At 38.9% G+C, this 15,870-nt stretch overlaps 2 protein-coding genes across 6 annotated transcripts in view; one reads left to right on the top strand and one right to left on the bottom strand.

Moving 5' to 3' along the window:
* Positions 1-1,146: 1,146 nt before the first annotated feature.
* On the bottom strand, positions 1,147-6,322 carry LOC116060099 (ETS1-related protein). 2 transcript variants are annotated; one of them, XM_031313520.2, is made up of 8 exons: positions 6,185-6,322; positions 5,471-5,552; positions 3,969-4,088; positions 3,786-3,860; positions 3,540-3,689; positions 3,187-3,447; positions 2,650-2,768; positions 1,147-1,724 (listed from the first exon to the last, which is right to left on the bottom strand). In XM_031313520.2, exons 1-8 carry the CDS (start codon positions 6,248-6,250, stop codon positions 1,434-1,436), a joined length of 1,164 nt encoding a protein of 387 aa, XP_031169380.1. In that variant the 5' UTR covers positions 6,251-6,322; the 3' UTR covers positions 1,147-1,433. The 2 variants fall into 2 exon arrangements, with proteins under 2 accessions (XP_031169380.1, XP_031169388.1); XM_031313528.2 differs by having other exon boundaries at positions 3,969-4,055.
* Positions 6,323-11,285: 4,963 nt separating this feature from the next.
* The window catches only part of fli1rs (Fli-1 proto-oncogene, ETS transcription factor-related sequence), a 22,254-nt gene continuing 17,669 nt past the window's right edge, over positions 11,286-15,870 (top strand). For 2 of the 4 annotated variants that reach the window (XM_031313455.2, XM_031313473.2), the window contains exon 1: positions 11,471-11,488. In XM_031313455.2, the coding sequence (XP_031169315.1) occupies positions 11,471-11,488 (18 nt within the window). Of the gene's footprint in view, positions 11,489-11,646; positions 12,010-15,870 lie in introns of those variants that run through there. The other 2 variants (XM_031313482.2, XM_031313464.2) reach the window with 2 other exon arrangements.

The raw sequence follows: 15,870 nt of genomic DNA, 5'->3' as shown, positions 1-15,870 counted from the left end.
TTTGATTGATTTCCAAAAGGTAAAAATAACTTTTTCTACTTTTCTTTTGAAGTGAGAAGGAAGACATGCTGATGGACATAAGAAATGACATGGAGAGACGTGGACTTCTACGTTGAATGTCAATTAGCAAAGGCCATGCTGTGGCAATAAAAAAAAAACAGTGGACCTGCTATAAAAGCATTACTAATCTGAAAACTGTTTTTAAGACTCTTTAGCCTCTCTGGGTTAATTCTTGTCCAGGTTTGACAAGTCTAGGTATTGCGGTTTTGGATCTAGTCCTGGTCTAATGTGGTATGTGTGAAAAAAACAGTAAAATCTCCCTTTATTGCATTTTCACAAATAGAATAAAGCTTTCACAAATCTCAAACTGTGTTTTTAACACTCCTTAGACTCTCTGGGATGATGTAGTCCAGATTTGACAAGTCTAGGTATTGCGGTTTTGAATCTAGACCTGGTCTAATGTGGTCTATATGTGAAAAAAAAACAGTAAAATCTCCCTTTATTGTGTTCTCATAAAGACAATAAAGCTTTCACAAATCTAAAAGTGTGTTTTAGACATAATTAATAATTTACCTTAATGACTAACACTCATTCAATACAGTAAGAGGTTCAAAAAACGGAGGATCAGTCACTTAGCAATGTAAATCGGACAGTTTTAAATTCCCCTTAAATTTCCACTTCAGCGTCGTACCTAATTCTGTGAGATCAGGTTGCTATATGCATTATGCTATAGCTAGCTACTAAGCTATAGCAATATAAAACAATTTAACAAAAACTGCTGTATTGAGTACCATAAACACACATCTTAATGTTTTTGTAATTAAACTCTTCTCACAAATCTATGTTTATATACAGTGTATTTCTTTTATTACACATCCATGGTTTATTTACACAAAACAATCACACAAAAAAAAAACTTTCACAGTGAGTGCCTGAAAGTAATCTCAGTTTGTTATTCTCATTAGCAACAGAGGTAGAAATGAGTTTTGTATTTAACAATGATAATATAAATGCACAAAACTCTACATAGCAATCATATAGACACTATTTACAAATCAATTCCTTCTTAGAAACATCAAATGAAAATATGGGCCCTGACGTTGGAAAACAAGTATTTATTTATAGTGCTTATATGTGCTGCAGTTATTTAGCCCTGCTTTATGTTTATGGTTCAGATATTGGAAGACTTTCATTTAATTATGATAAGAAAAAGTAACATATTGACTGACTGTATGAATTGAGAGTTTTTGGTTATTTTATTCCCTGAAATGCAGCATCTACGAATTGGCTGTCAGCAACAACATGACCCAGTGAGGATACTGTAGTTCAGCCAGGGCTTTAAGAGGCAGTGTTTACTTTGTAGGCTGTATTACTCCATCAAAATGTGCCGGTCGCTCTCAGCGAGCAGCACCAAGAGTCCTGGCACCCATCCCCTACTGTGATGCCCATGTCTCACTTGTGTGCTCTGACGTCGCTGCCGCTGCAGGTACCCCGGTGCACGACTGCCACGACTCTGTGTTTGTGGGCAAAACATTCAGACTAGTCAGGACCTCCTGCGCCGTCTTTCCCAGCATGCCCTGTATGTCACAGACAAAGCGGTAGACGTAGCGCTTGCCAGCCGTCTTGTGGATGATGTTCTTGTGGTAGTAGTAACGCAGGCCGCGGCTCAACTTCTCGTAGTTCATCTTGGGTTTGTTCTTGCACTGGCCCCAGCGCTTGGCTACCTGTAGGATCAACAGAAAACACAGAGTTGGACTTAGGTGCGTCTTACTAAGATCGTCCTTAACTAAAAGTGCAGATACAAAAATGTAAACAAAATACTCCATTACAATCAAAAGTCCTTCAAAATCTCACTTAAGTAAAAGTACAAGAGGTAGTATCAGCAAAATGTACTGTGAGTACCAAAAGTATGTAATAAGCAGCATTTTACTGTTGTAGCTGCTCGAGGTGGAGCTAGTTTGAACTACTTTTTTACAGTTTGGTAATTTAGTCCAGTGGTTCCCCAATCTAGGGGCCAGGCCCCTCCAAAAAGTCACAAGATACATGTGAGGGATTGTGAGAGGAATAAAGAGTCACTAAAGGGTAACACCACCTAAATTCTGAATTCCAATATGTCCTTTCCAAGACACGAGGAAAGTTCAATCAATATTTGTGAACATGAGCTACTCCCTCTCAAAGCCAAAAACCAGAGAAGTAACTTGTGGTGTCATCAAGTATAAAGCATGTAGCTGCTCCATAGACAATGACTGGGAGACTTTGTGGAGCCACAGAATGTTTGTTTTCTTTTTTTTTTGACCCACATGAGCTGCATTCTATTTTAGTGTGCTTTGTTCTGAAACAGAGAATGTACCCATATTCTCAGAACATCCCCTGGGTGCTCTCAGTGTCATCTATAACATCTTTCCCGACTCACTGTCTACGAAGCAGTTCCAGGGAGAGAGTTGTTCATGTTTAAAAATATATTTTGGACTGTTAGACCAATCAATATTTAATATTTCCCTCTGAAATGTAGTGAAGTACAAGCATAAAGTAGCATAAAATGGAAATACTCAAGTACAAGTAACTCAAAATTGCACTTACAACACTTAAATGTTGTACATTACTGCCCTCTACTGCCATGTAGTACTCCAAAGCAAGATATTTCCTCACCTCTGTGGGGTCGGACATCTTAAACTCCCAGCCGTCTCCCGTCCAGGAGATGAAGGTACGGCAGGCAGAGTCCAGAAGTAGCTCCAGTAAAAACTGCCACAGCTGGATTGGACCAGAACCTGAATGAATGAAATAATGAATCAATGAATATTAATTTGGTTATAGAAGTGAAAGAAGAGTTTATAATGGCAATAACCAGTGGTTGAAGAAGTATTCAGATCCTATACTTCAGTAAAAGCAGCAATACAGCTGCGTAAAAAAAAAAAAGTGCAATTCAAAATTGTACTGTAAAAGTACATAAGTATTATTAGCAAAAATGTACCTTAATGATCAAAAGTAAAAGTACTAGATGGCCCCTGTGAGTGTCTACTAGTAATACTAGTGAATTATTATGTGTAAATAGCATTTAGCATTAGGCGCTAATTTGTATGCTTTATGCACAAGTCTTTATACATCATGAAAAGTTCTCTGATCTTGTAAATAGCAATCAGAGTTATCAGAGTTAAAGAGTAGCTCAGAAGAGAAAAGAAAGCAAACCTGGATAAGCTGACATTCCCGTCGTCTGGCCCTCCCTGTCTGGCCTCTGGGGGTGTGTGTTTTTGCGTTTGACCACACGGGCGCAGTATTGCTCTGAGGAATGAGGGCTGTGGTTGGAGGGGCAGGAGGCCGGGGGTGGGTGTGGTGGGGGGGCAGTGAAGCTGGGAGAGGAGTATTCAGGCCAGAAAGAGGACGGCTGCCTCTGTCCGTCAGAGTCGTACAGTTCAGCCGAGTGACACGAGTAGCTCTGGTCTGTCTCACCTGGAACAAAGAGATGGATTACATACACTGAACTGCACACATTAGACCACTGGTAGGGTGTTTTTTTAACATCCACAGATGAAATGTCTTACTTTGTAATGCATTGGATCCTTTTGCAGTTAGAAAGGGGCTGTGGCTGCCCTCCATGGCCGGGCTGAACTGTCCGTTCTGGGGCACCAGGCTCTGGTACGCCTGTGGGGACTCCTGGTATCCAGTTGGTGACTGGTCTACTGTCAGCCCACCTGCACGTCAAAAAAGAAAGTTCTAAAGAAAGTCACTAAAAGAAACTCTTTTTAAAAACAAAACTTATTTTAAATACAGTATGAGTATGAGCTCACCATGTGGATATGAGGCCCACCAGTTGATCTCATGGTACGAGTCCAGGTTGAAGAGGGAATTGTCACTGGTGCTCACTGCAGCAAAAAAAGAGCAAAGAATGTGAGATAAGTCAAAAACACCAACATATGACTCATTATAGCACCCATAAGGGTATGTTTAAGTATTCTATTTTGAGGTTTCACCTTTAGTGTCGTATGTGTGAGAAGCTTTAGGTGGCTCTGGGTAGCTGCTTTCTGCGACGTACTGCTGCTGTCCGGGTGATTTACTGTCTAACAGAAAAGACAGGTCTTCACCAGGGTAGTCTGAAGGTTAAACACAATACAGACAGATGGAGTCAGTAAGTGATGATGACGGCAGGATAGAGGCACAGTTCATGCTTGTAAAAAGAAAACGCCTAACGATTTCCTCCCTACTGGGCAGCTATTGGTTTCCATTTATTTCAGCATGGTGTGAAAATTCACTTGCAGAGACACTTGTTTTTTTTTTGGTGCATGTTTCAATACAGATGTGAGGAGGGCCTATTTTGAAATCTCTATATTTCTGATGCATTATGTGCTGCTTGGAAAGTCAGACATGAGAGACACGATAGTCACCTGCTAAACAGTATTTTATTTTGAATGCAATAAATGTTCATGATTTTTTTCAGGATGATTACCATTTGTCTTTTTAGTGTGATTTTCTTACAACTGTGAGTGCATTGCTTTTTGGCAGCCGATTGTCAACTTTTAGATGTTGGAACATCATTGAATGCACCACCATGGAAGACCTTGTCCTGTGCATAGCTAAATTAAAACATTTAGATAACTCAAGCAGGTTTCAAAGTATCTGTAAGTCTCTGCAAGTGGATTTTCTTACCATGCTAAAATAAATTATGCCAGAGATCTAAAAATGTCTACTGTGTAGTAAAATGTATGGTGTGGTCCTTGTAGCAGGAGGTTGATTAAATCTCAGCTCAGCGAAAGAGTCTTTAAAAGAGGAAAGATGGGGTGAATATTTAAGTTTGTGGGTTTTTATCTTGACGGTGGATGTTGACACAAGAACAAGCAGTTTGTTTACTGTCAAATCAGCACCAGGCACTCTGTTTTTTTCAGCAGCTCAATGGAGGCAGCTAGGAGGAAACAAGGGAGGGAGGGGGAGGAAGAGAGAGGAGGAAACGCCAGTGGAGGGAGTGTGACAGAGTAGTGATGGAGGTCTGGGGAGGGGGGACTCTAAATCTGTTGGAGGAGGAAGTCTGGAGGAAAGGATTAGGGAAGACAGAGAGGGGAGTGTCTTTAACCTGACCACCCTGTTTCTGTCTGTCTGTCTTTGCCTACCTCAGCCCATTCAAGCACTATTCCTCGCACACGCACACGCACACACACACACACACACACACACACACACACACACACACACACACACACACACACACACAGAGACCCCCGTTATCCTGGGTATGAGCGAGAGCCCCAGGGTGTCAAGGTCTCATTGAAAAAGCTCTGACAGATGTGATGCTACAGTCTGCGCAAATATTTCCTCTGTCCTTCAGCTGCTCAGGTTCAGAGGAAACAGATCGAGCAAACATTAATGAAAAAAAAAAAACTGTCTGGGCATCACTGAGAGTTTAAACCTTGTACCATCAAAAGGAGTGATGTTTAACTTGTGATGGAGAAAACATCAAGTGCCAGTAATTCTCAAAACTCACCATAAGATGCAAAGTCAAAGCCAGCTGGCACTTCCTGTGTCCTGAAGTCTTCTGTGTAAAACCCAGTCTGGCAAATCTCCATCTGTGTTGAAAGACTCGTGATTACAACTTTCATCATCGTTGCAACTCAAAATTGTTGATCAATATCTAGAGGCCCTAAAAGCCTGCACTTGCACTACATATTATTATATGTCCATGCATTTTAATATACTTTTATAGATTAGATAGATTGTTATCCAACTAATGCACCTATGATGCATTTAGGTGCTGTGGAGAAAAGTCAGACATGAGATACATAGGTCAGCTGCTGCAAAGCAACCTTTTTTTTTTTTTTTTTTTTTACAATGCATTTAATTCATTCTTTTCTAATCTTTTTCAGGATGATTACCATTCGTCTGTTTAGTGTCTTTTAGTGTTATTTCTTACAACTTAACTTGTGAGTGCATTGCTTTAGTCATTGAATGCACCACCAAGGATTACACAGTCACAGATAAAAGAGACTTGTCATTATTTTCAAATCAAATCAAAACTTATTTTTCTAGTTTTTAGTTTATAAAATGTCTAAAACCACTATAAAAACCAGCCATTTCTGGTCACATGAAACCCAATATTTGCCTTTATTAATTGTGATGAATGATTACAGATAACGGTTATAGGCTCGACGTCATGAATGCATGACATAGTTTTCTGTAAAAATTAAAAGTGAAAACCTACCTTTATTTTCGACTCTTTGCCGTCTGTGTTTCTCTCTCCAGGTTTGATGATAGTGTCCCAGTACATCTCTTTCTTTCTCTCCGAGATTTACACTCTTTATTTACCGGCTACACGTACAACAACGAGTGGTCAGTCTCCGCTCGGACCGGTCCCTTTATAAGAGGAGATGGGAGGGGCGCGTGCCAGCTCGGCGTCGTGACCAGGTTTGTTTAATAGAACGTGACGTCAGGCGCACCCTCCCTTTCTTCCCCTAGCAACAAGCAACTAAACATTCATTCATAAAACACACTGACACCGTAATTGTCGGGTAAGATGCATCACGACGAGCTTGAATTAGTGGTGGAAGAAGAATGTAGAACTTTGAGTTAAAAGTAAAAGTAGGCTATGGATTAGGGCCACGTTCTGACTTTTTTCTCAGAATGTCCCTGTTATAATAATGCTGCTGTATAATATTATCAGATTACTATTACTATCACGTTAGTGTCACATGTAGCCTATCCACGTGGAGCTACTTCAAACGACCACTTACTACTTGGTAGAATATAACATTTTAAAACTTTTATGTTTTGTGTGTAAACTTTTAATCTGTCAGATAAATGTAGTGGAGTAAGTACAATATTTCCCTGTGAAATGCAGTGCAGTAGATGTATAAAGCATCTTAAAATGGAAATACTAAAGTACAAGTAGGTCTACATCAAAATTGTACTTTAAGTAGCCTACAGCACTTGGGTAAATGTAGGCCAACTTAGTTACTTTCCACCCTAGGAGTGTAACAGATATCTTGTATAGCTCATAAAGCGACATATGTCATAAACTGTAGGATTATTTAGGCTAATAATAAAATTGGAAATTTAAAAAAGTAAAATCAATGCAGTATTAAAGATGACTATTCTAATAATCTCTTATAGAACAATGTGGATACTGTAGATTAATCTTATCCCAAACAGCACAATAATGTCACTGAGTCCCACTGTATACAGTCCCCCAAATGAAACTATACCTTATAATATTTCTGATTAGTTTAGTTCATTTGTCAGGGACAATGCTCACTGATAATAATAATAATAATAATAATAATAATAATAATAATAATAATAATAATAATAATAATAATAATAATAAAAACTGTAAATAAGGCTATTTTGCATTTGTTGTCCCACACCAATGTTAAAAAGGCACCTAAGAAACAATAAAACAACTTGAGCTGAAACTATAGTCGATAAATCAATCAGTTGATCAACAGGCAGCACTTTTGATAACAAACTAAATGTTAAAGTCGTTTCTTTAGGCAAAGTCTGGACAGTTAGTCGGACAAAACAAGACATTTGTAAAACCAACTTCTCTCACTATTTTCTGACTTTTATAGATCAAACGATTAACTGATTAAAAGAGAAAATAATCAGCAGATTAACTGATAATGAAAACAATCTTTAATTGCAACCCTAAAAACACCACATCTCATTACATTTCTGTAATACAACATGAAACCAATTTCCACAAGATAGTTCAGTGTAGGCCTACACACTGCCACAGCAGGCTGTTACACATGGAAGTTAGCCAATGTGTTATCACTATCTCCATACGCCTATTGTTCAACTATTATTGTGTAGGGGGACGCATAATAGCACGTTAACAGCACATTTCAACCTCTTTAAGCCTGTTGAGGATTCAGTAAAAATAATTTAAAGAAAAAACTAGGCTATTAATAAAATGGCGGAATAATTGGCAGCCAAAACAACAGCAGTGTTATTTTTATTCTATCATTGAATGGCCTCAACAGATTTCGAAGCTGCGGTCACTCTGATTGTCTTGGACTAAATAACTGAGCCACCGTTTGGGTGGGGATGAAGTGCAGGCTTTTGAAATCAAAGCAGTCGGTTTTCTAATGAGGTGGGAGGAAGAAAAAGAAATCTCTGTATCTTCAGAAACCATTCGACAAAACAATGGCCCGTAAAAAAAAAATGAAGCAAAAAAAACACAAGTAGCCTGCTCGCTGAAGAAAGTCTGAAATCACGGCGTGAGTGGCTGCAGCAGATAAGGCCGAGCCCAGGGCCTTGTATAAACAAACAACTGACACACACACACACACACACACACACACACACACACACACACACACACATCTGGAAAAGTGGAGCTGGGTGAAATCGTGCGCGTCGGTGGGAGACAGGAGTCGTGATTGGGAGCCCCACCTCAAGACCTCAAGCCAAGGACACAACGGGGATACAGTTACACAACACGAGGTGATTAACAACCGTCTGCAGTCAACTATCAGCATCCACCTGGGGTAATTACACAGTGGGTCACAGCTAAAAGTAAACCGTCACGGAGCAAAACAAAAGCCCTAAATCTGCCGGAAATTTAAATAAGTTTTAATAGAGTAGGATATAGCCTAAACGCTTCATGACAACATGTTTTCTAAAAATAAAACCTTAAGTCTCCAGATTGAACATACAGTACTGTAACCTAATATGCAATTCGGCAGACACCTCTTAGGTTGTGGTGGAGGAAGCATTCACATCCTTACTTTACTAAGTAAAAGTAGCCTACTAGTAGGCATATCACACTGTAAAATATAGGCTACTTATACAAGCAAAAGTCTTGCATTGAAAATGTAAGTAAACGGATAATCAGGAAATGTCACTCAGTAATCAAAGTACTCAATGCAAAACAAGGTCCCCTGTGATTGTTATACTATTATAGTATTATAGCCTAGATTATATTTTATATATAGGCTACTTCACATTTCCCGCTGCCTCAAAAAGGCCAAAACCATCCTACAGGACTCATCTCACCCTGGTCACACACTGTTCAAACTACTGCCGCCAGGCAGGAGATACAGGTCCATGAAAACGAGAACAAACAGACTACAAAACAGCTTTTATCCTACAGCCATAAGTGCATTGAACAATGCTGCTAAAGTATAGTTCCCACCACTGATCTATGTCAATAGGGCTATGTGCAATTTTTTAAACGTGGATGCCTGTATGGGTGTGTCTCCTATGTGTTTTTAGCATTAATATGTATGCAGTAGTAGCATTCTTTATTTATGTATTTATTTAGGCATATTTTACCTCGTAGATGTTTGGCACTTGACAAGGACTGCACTTAATTTCGTTGTATCTGTTACAATGACAATAAAGATATTCTAATATTCTAATTCTTTACTTTGTAGGCCTAAATGCCTTGTATCACTGCAATTCGTGACTATTTTCATTATGGATTGATTGATTGATTGATTTGTTTGTAAAAATTCAGAAAAATAGTGAGAAATGCCTTCACAACTAACCAAAAGTAGTCCAAACCTCAAAACTATTAAAAAATATCAACATTAACTAATTTAAAAGTAGCACATTTTCACATTTGTGAAGCTGGAACCATGAAGTGGTAAACTTACAAGACAATTATGAAATAGTTGCCAATTAATTTTCTATTAATCGACTAAAGTTTTCAGCTGTACTTGTATAGTTGTGTTGTGTTGGGTAGTTTGATTTGTAACCAGACATATTTTCTTAGCTCCTCTTGTATGCAAAATGTTAACTAAGCGGTCAGATAAGGCTAAATGTAATGAAGTAAAAACAATTCCCTCTGAAATGTAGTGGAGTACAAGGTTGCATGAAAAGAAAATCCTCAAGTACAACCTCAAGTTTGTACCTCAAGCACAGTATACTTGAGTTAGTACTTAGTTACATTTTACCACTGCCTGTGTCCACAGGTTGGAAGTAACTGATGAAAGTCTTGGTAAGTGAGGACTATAGGCCATTTGATTTGACTTTAACTTCCTTTGGTCATTTGAAGTTGTGAAGGTGTTTACTTCACTCACAACAATTGTTCCCAAGGCTTGAATTATTTATATTTTAGCAGAATTAATTTAAAGTTGATAGATAATTTAATCATTAGCTCAAGCATATTAAATTTAACTATGTAAGTGCCATACTGGTCCTTGACTATTCTTTCCACCATTGACTGGAGCACTGAATGAAACAGGAAGTGTGGCTGAAAATCTCATTAATTGTAAAAGTGGCTTTGCATGCACTTTTTATTAAAGGATCCCATGGACCAGAAGTGAATGGAGAATAACTGAATGGCTCTATTTTTGTTCATTTTAAGGCAGCTTGTCTCAAAGCTGAAATAAAATGATCTTTTTTTTTTTGCCATTTCTGCCTTTATTGGATAGGAAAGCTGAGATATGAAAGGGGAGAGAGAGGGGGGGAAGACAGGCAGGAAAACCGTCATATGTCGGATTCGAACCCTGGACCACATGTGTGCCCGCTCTACCAACTGAGCTAACCAGCCACAAAATAAAATGATCTTTGACAGTGGTAAATATAACAGTCAGGACGTTGAAGGAATGTCTGTCTTAAAACAACAGTCAGGTGCCCACATGAGCATTACAACAGGTTGAACTTGCTGTAATCATTCCTCTGTTCATACTGGCCCCTAAAACAGATACATGCATAATGTGTTTACAGTGAGAGTGATTGGGGGGGGAGGGGGGGGGGGAAATCTACCAACCTCGTTTTGTGCACAAATGTATTCAAAAGGGTATCTGATATTAATACGAGGCTTCAGCAGTCTGAGTTAGACAAATCAAATGTTTTTAGAGTATTTCGTACTCAAGTTTTTATACAGGTTTTGAAAAACTGTAGGCTACTCCCAGTAGGCCTATTGTTATCTAAGCTGTTCCAGTAAAAGGATTTAGATCCTAAAGAACCACAGAATTGTGACCTTATTATAGGCTACATGCTGGTGTCTAATGCCATGTAGGCATATACGTGTATAGCCTATACTATATATGGCATGTCATGTCTCCAAAACACATCCTGTATAGAGATTTCTGTCTTTTTTTTCTCACCCAAACTATTCTTGTTCTGACACTTCAGAGGCATTCAGTGGCCCCTTTCATTTTCACTGTGGTTAAACTATTGCAAAACTCTAAGAATCTGTTGTTTTTAATGAAAGATTGTGAGCTTATGGTCTTCTTTAAAGAGCTTTTTGTTTTTTCTTCTGTGCAGTGAGTGGTGGTTTCAGTGTTAAAGAGTGACTTCACTTCCCAATTTAGAGCGAGAGAGCGAGAGAGAGAGCGAGAGAGAGAGAGAGAGAGAGAGAGAGCGAGAGAAAAAAACTTGTCATCCGGTTATGGTCTCTGAGCAAAAAATTGTAACTGCAATGGTTTGCGCCATAGAGCCAATGCACCCCTGCAAGTATTGAAGTGAGGTTAGAAGGCAGAATAAGCTGCAACATTTACAATAACGACTAAATGACAAAGACTGCGAAGCTGCTGCAATGGACTGTACGATAAAGGTACGTGTTGAACTGTTTTTAACGCTGCTGGTGAAAATGACAGGCGGCCACCCACACCAGAGTCTGCTGAGTGAGAGAGTCAAGGCGGTGATGCGAGCTCCCCACTCTTTCCTTCTTGTACAAAATTTCCTCTTCCTTCCCGTTCGTGGTTGTATGTCGGCTCTATAATAACACAACTAACCACTACATCTTTACACTCAGATAAAAACACTAATTGGTGGCCGGTTATAGGCGTGAAAGAGGATTTCCAAACGCGTTTCGTTTTTTCTTCTTCTAATTGCTGTGCTTAATGGGAGCATCACCTCGCACTATCCACGGAATCGCAACATAACAAAAATAACTCTGAAATTTCGGAACATTTAGGTTGACAAACTTTAACGAAGAATAAGTTAATGAAGGGATGCTGGATTATTTTATTGCTGCGCACAAGGCAGGTGTCCCTGAAGGCGCCATGGATCGATTTGGATACAGCGAGAGCCCCTTTTAAAACATCAGGAGGATCCATTTCCATCAGATGACTGGTATTTCACATTTCATACTATCGCAGCTACATCGGTTTATCTTCTCCGGATGACCAAAAAGAAGCCATCGTTTCAATTTATTTTTTGAAGAAATGCAGAAATAAAGGCCTTCATGTCAGGACTTCAAATCATAAAGTAGGCCTACTTTTTAATCAAGTTTACACTCAAAACTGGTTATTGCGCAACGAAAGAAAAAGCTAACTGTATCGGATAATGTCGGCCACAAAGATACAAATTCATGTTTTAACGAATCTCATCTAATAATAATGTGCAACATTGGCCTGCAGGCTTTTATTTATTTATTTATTTTTTTATTTCTGCATGAAAATATTCTTGCAACCTGCTGAATAATCTCTCCTAACTTCGACGAAATATTAATACCGACATTCTTAATTTCTCGATTCGATTCATTATAACGAAAAACTTGATGTTTCAACCAAAATAAAAGGTATTTTCAGCCAATTGTAAGACTAGAAAAAAGTGCATTTGAAAAAGGGGCCTTGGTGGATTGAGGAACTTGTACTTATGGCTCTTGTTTCGTTTCGAAAAAATATTTAAATGATGGCTATAGCCTACTGATGGGTTTAAAGTTAACCCGTTACATTATTTTCGTTAAGCTTAGGCCTAGCCTACATAAAAAAGGAGTGAGTAATTAAAGGGCCAATGCAGAAAAATGAGAACACCCTGAAACGAAAACTTCAATGACTAATTTAGTCCGTTAAAAGGCACTACCTATACGTAGGCCTATATGGGCTATTATAGATGTCAGTCCTTTGGTGTTTTAATTCTGACTCCCATACGTGATTCTATGTTGATTAAACGCAATTCGTCAGATAGTTATTCTCTAGCTAGGTTCTGTGTCGCAGCAGATTGGGTTTGAGGTTATTTTAAGTATAATTTATGGCTGCAAACGGGAGCACTTGTCAGGTGTCGTTATCTGAGCTCGGCAGGCTTCCTGTCTCAAACCTCAGACTTTCCGCACACACTTCCGCTCCGTGGACTAGAAAAAAAAAATGTCAAAAGGCAACAAAGCCTCTCTAGAAAGAAACGAAGTGGACAAACTTAGGCGTTGCATTGTTTTAACTCTCCATTGTCCGCTCACGCAGGCTGGGAGGTGAGGGAAAGCGGGCCCGGCCTGCAGAGGTCCGCGTGCCGCCGGCTCCGAGCTGTGAAAACCGCACCGTTGTTTGTGTAGCAGAAAGCGCAGCTGCGCGGGCCTTTGCAAAATCAGCTTGCCTTAACTTTTACTTCTGCTTTCTGTCACTTGCCTCAGACATGGCGAGTACAGAGGGCTGTGCCTTTGCAATACTTGATATCTGGCCTGTTATTGTAGGCTACACCTTGTTTTGTGCGAGTTTCCATTTTAATATCCTTCCATAGCCCTGATAGGAGTTGACACCCATTTGACATGTTTATTAGAATATTCTTCAAGTATCTGGAAGCAATTTATGGTAGATACAAATGTAAACAGGAGCTCAGTAAGACCTTAGATTTTATTTGCTAGAAACATTAACTGTTGTTAATAGTCAGATAAGTTCAGTCTTAAGTTTAAACATTTATCTCACATAAAATCTCCATCAGTCCAGGGCTAAAAAAATGTTTAGGATGAACAAAAGAGCACGAATGAAATGAGTTTAACTTATAAGGCTGCGGTGCACTTCAACTGTATTGGTATTGGTGCACCATTGGTGCACTTCAACTGTATTGGTGTCATATGACCAAATATGTCACCAAATCAGCCTCTTTAACACCTACAAATAAGAAATACATAGATGTTTCCAAAACAGACTTTAAATATAAATGAATTGGTGCATGCAAGAAAGAAGATGTTAACCACATCCTTGGTTGCAGTTTAGGGCAGTGGTTCCCAACCTTTTTGGCTTGTGGCCCCTGTAAACAAAGTAAGTTCCCTTGTCACAGGTCAACTGGACAGCTAGGCTATATGTTGTAACCAGTTGAACCAAAGTTTCCATTTGTTTTAATTCACAAAAAAAAGCCAAAGTTCAGGGGAATGGGCTTTTTTTTTTTTTTTTAAACCTTATCCCATTTTGTTATCCCTCAGATTGATCCTGCAACCCATTTGAGAATCACTGGCTTTACATTACCAGTAGAGCTGAAATGATTAGTTGATTAATCAACTGGTACTTTTTCCAAGCAAAAAAAACCCAGAATTGTATGGTTCCAGCTTCTCAAATAAGATAATTCATTGCTTTTCCATCCTATAGAAAAATTATGTGTTTTTGACTGTTGTGGTTAGACAAAACAAAACATTTCATGACCTCAGCTTGGGCCCTATTAGATTTTTTTTTTTTTTTTTTACTGTTTTCTGTTTTACTGACCAGATGATTAATCAAGAAAATAATCACCAAATTAGTTAATACTGAAAATAATCAGTTAGTGTCAGCCCTATGTGGTTCCCAAAATAGGCTCCAGCCAGGCAGAAATAGGTCACTCGAGCTGGTGCTCCACATACACATTAACTGTAAAAGCATATCTAACAGCAAAAAAAGTCACTCCATTTTGTTTCTGAGCAAATTTTATTAGTCAATTCAAAGTCCCTGGCATTCAAAAGTAAGAGCCTTTGGGCTTTAAAACATAACATGAATGCCAACATATTATATTATGTATTGCAATATCCCTTTTGATATTTTACAAAAAAAATAGAGTAGAAAACATATTTGGAAAAAAGTACATTTTGGATTATCTCTATATGCAGTTTAACAGCTCTGAGTCAAACACGGGGCTGTTGTACTTAGATTTTGTTAAAGTTAGCGTGTTGTCTTATTTAAATAGCTATTTCCTAAAGATATAAGAAGTTTGAACGTCCATGTCGTAAACATCACACTCTAGGTTTGGGCGAGACTGCATGATGCAACCTGCAAAGCTGCTGACTTAAAGTCATGTCTGAAGTTTCCATGCAGTACTTAATGTTTGTGCAAGTGAAACGTGTTTACTATCAAAGTGAAAACGACCGGAGTAAATTTAAGGGCATCGAGGCACAAGCAAAGCGTCAAGAAGGTCATGTTTTTAAGTTGTTTTGTGTCACTGAGCAACAGGCTGAAACACATTGAACAGGAAGTCAGTTGTGGCATTAGCGGTCAGGCCACATTTTGGTATATTTGTATCAGTGTGCAGAGAAGAGAGAGAGAGAGAGAGAGAGAGAGAGAGAGAGAGAGAGAGAGAAGATAAAGAAAGAGCGGGAGTGTGAGTTTGTGGTTGTGAAAGAACGAGCTTGTCACTGAATGTACAAAACCGAATGTGATGAGCGGCTGCAAGTCACGATAATATCAACTGTTTTGAGTGTTGAGCACAAAAATCACCTTTAACCACGACATAAAACTATTCACAATCATGTCTTCTTATGAGAATTTGCTGTTGGCAGCCTTTTTCAGAAGCCAACTGTTTCACTTCTGCACAGAGAACAGGGCCTCTGAAGGCATTCAGTGTGTGAGAGGAAAAGAAGGGAAAGAGGACAACACCACAGAAGTAAAACGACGCAATCAGCTGAAGAAGAAGAAAACAGGGAGTGCGGTCAACAGAAAGCTGATCAGGATGATATTAAGTCCTGTGGTTCACTTTTGTAACAAAAATTCTAGCTTTTAGTTAGCATACAAAGTTAGATATTCATAGTCTAAAAATCTAAAAATCTACTTAATTTTACATTTTTATTTACAGTATTTAACATTTAAGGGGAACTACACTAGTTGTACAAACAAAAGTCTGTTTACAGGTCTTGGGGAGTACTGCATATGTTAAAAAAAGGTGTTGTGTTTTATGGCTCCGGAGGGAGCTGCGCGAAATCTGATAAAATTGCCTCAAGTGATGTCACTGGAGTCAGCGTCGGTTGGGGCTGAAGACTAC

This window comes from Sander lucioperca, chromosome 10 (assembly GCF_008315115.2).
Source record: "Sander lucioperca isolate FBNREF2018 chromosome 10, SLUC_FBN_1.2, whole genome shotgun sequence".
In the NCBI taxonomy this organism is placed as follows: domain Eukaryota; kingdom Metazoa; phylum Chordata; class Actinopteri; order Perciformes; family Percidae; genus Sander; species Sander lucioperca.
This window is presented reverse-complemented; position numbering and strand designations above follow the sequence as displayed.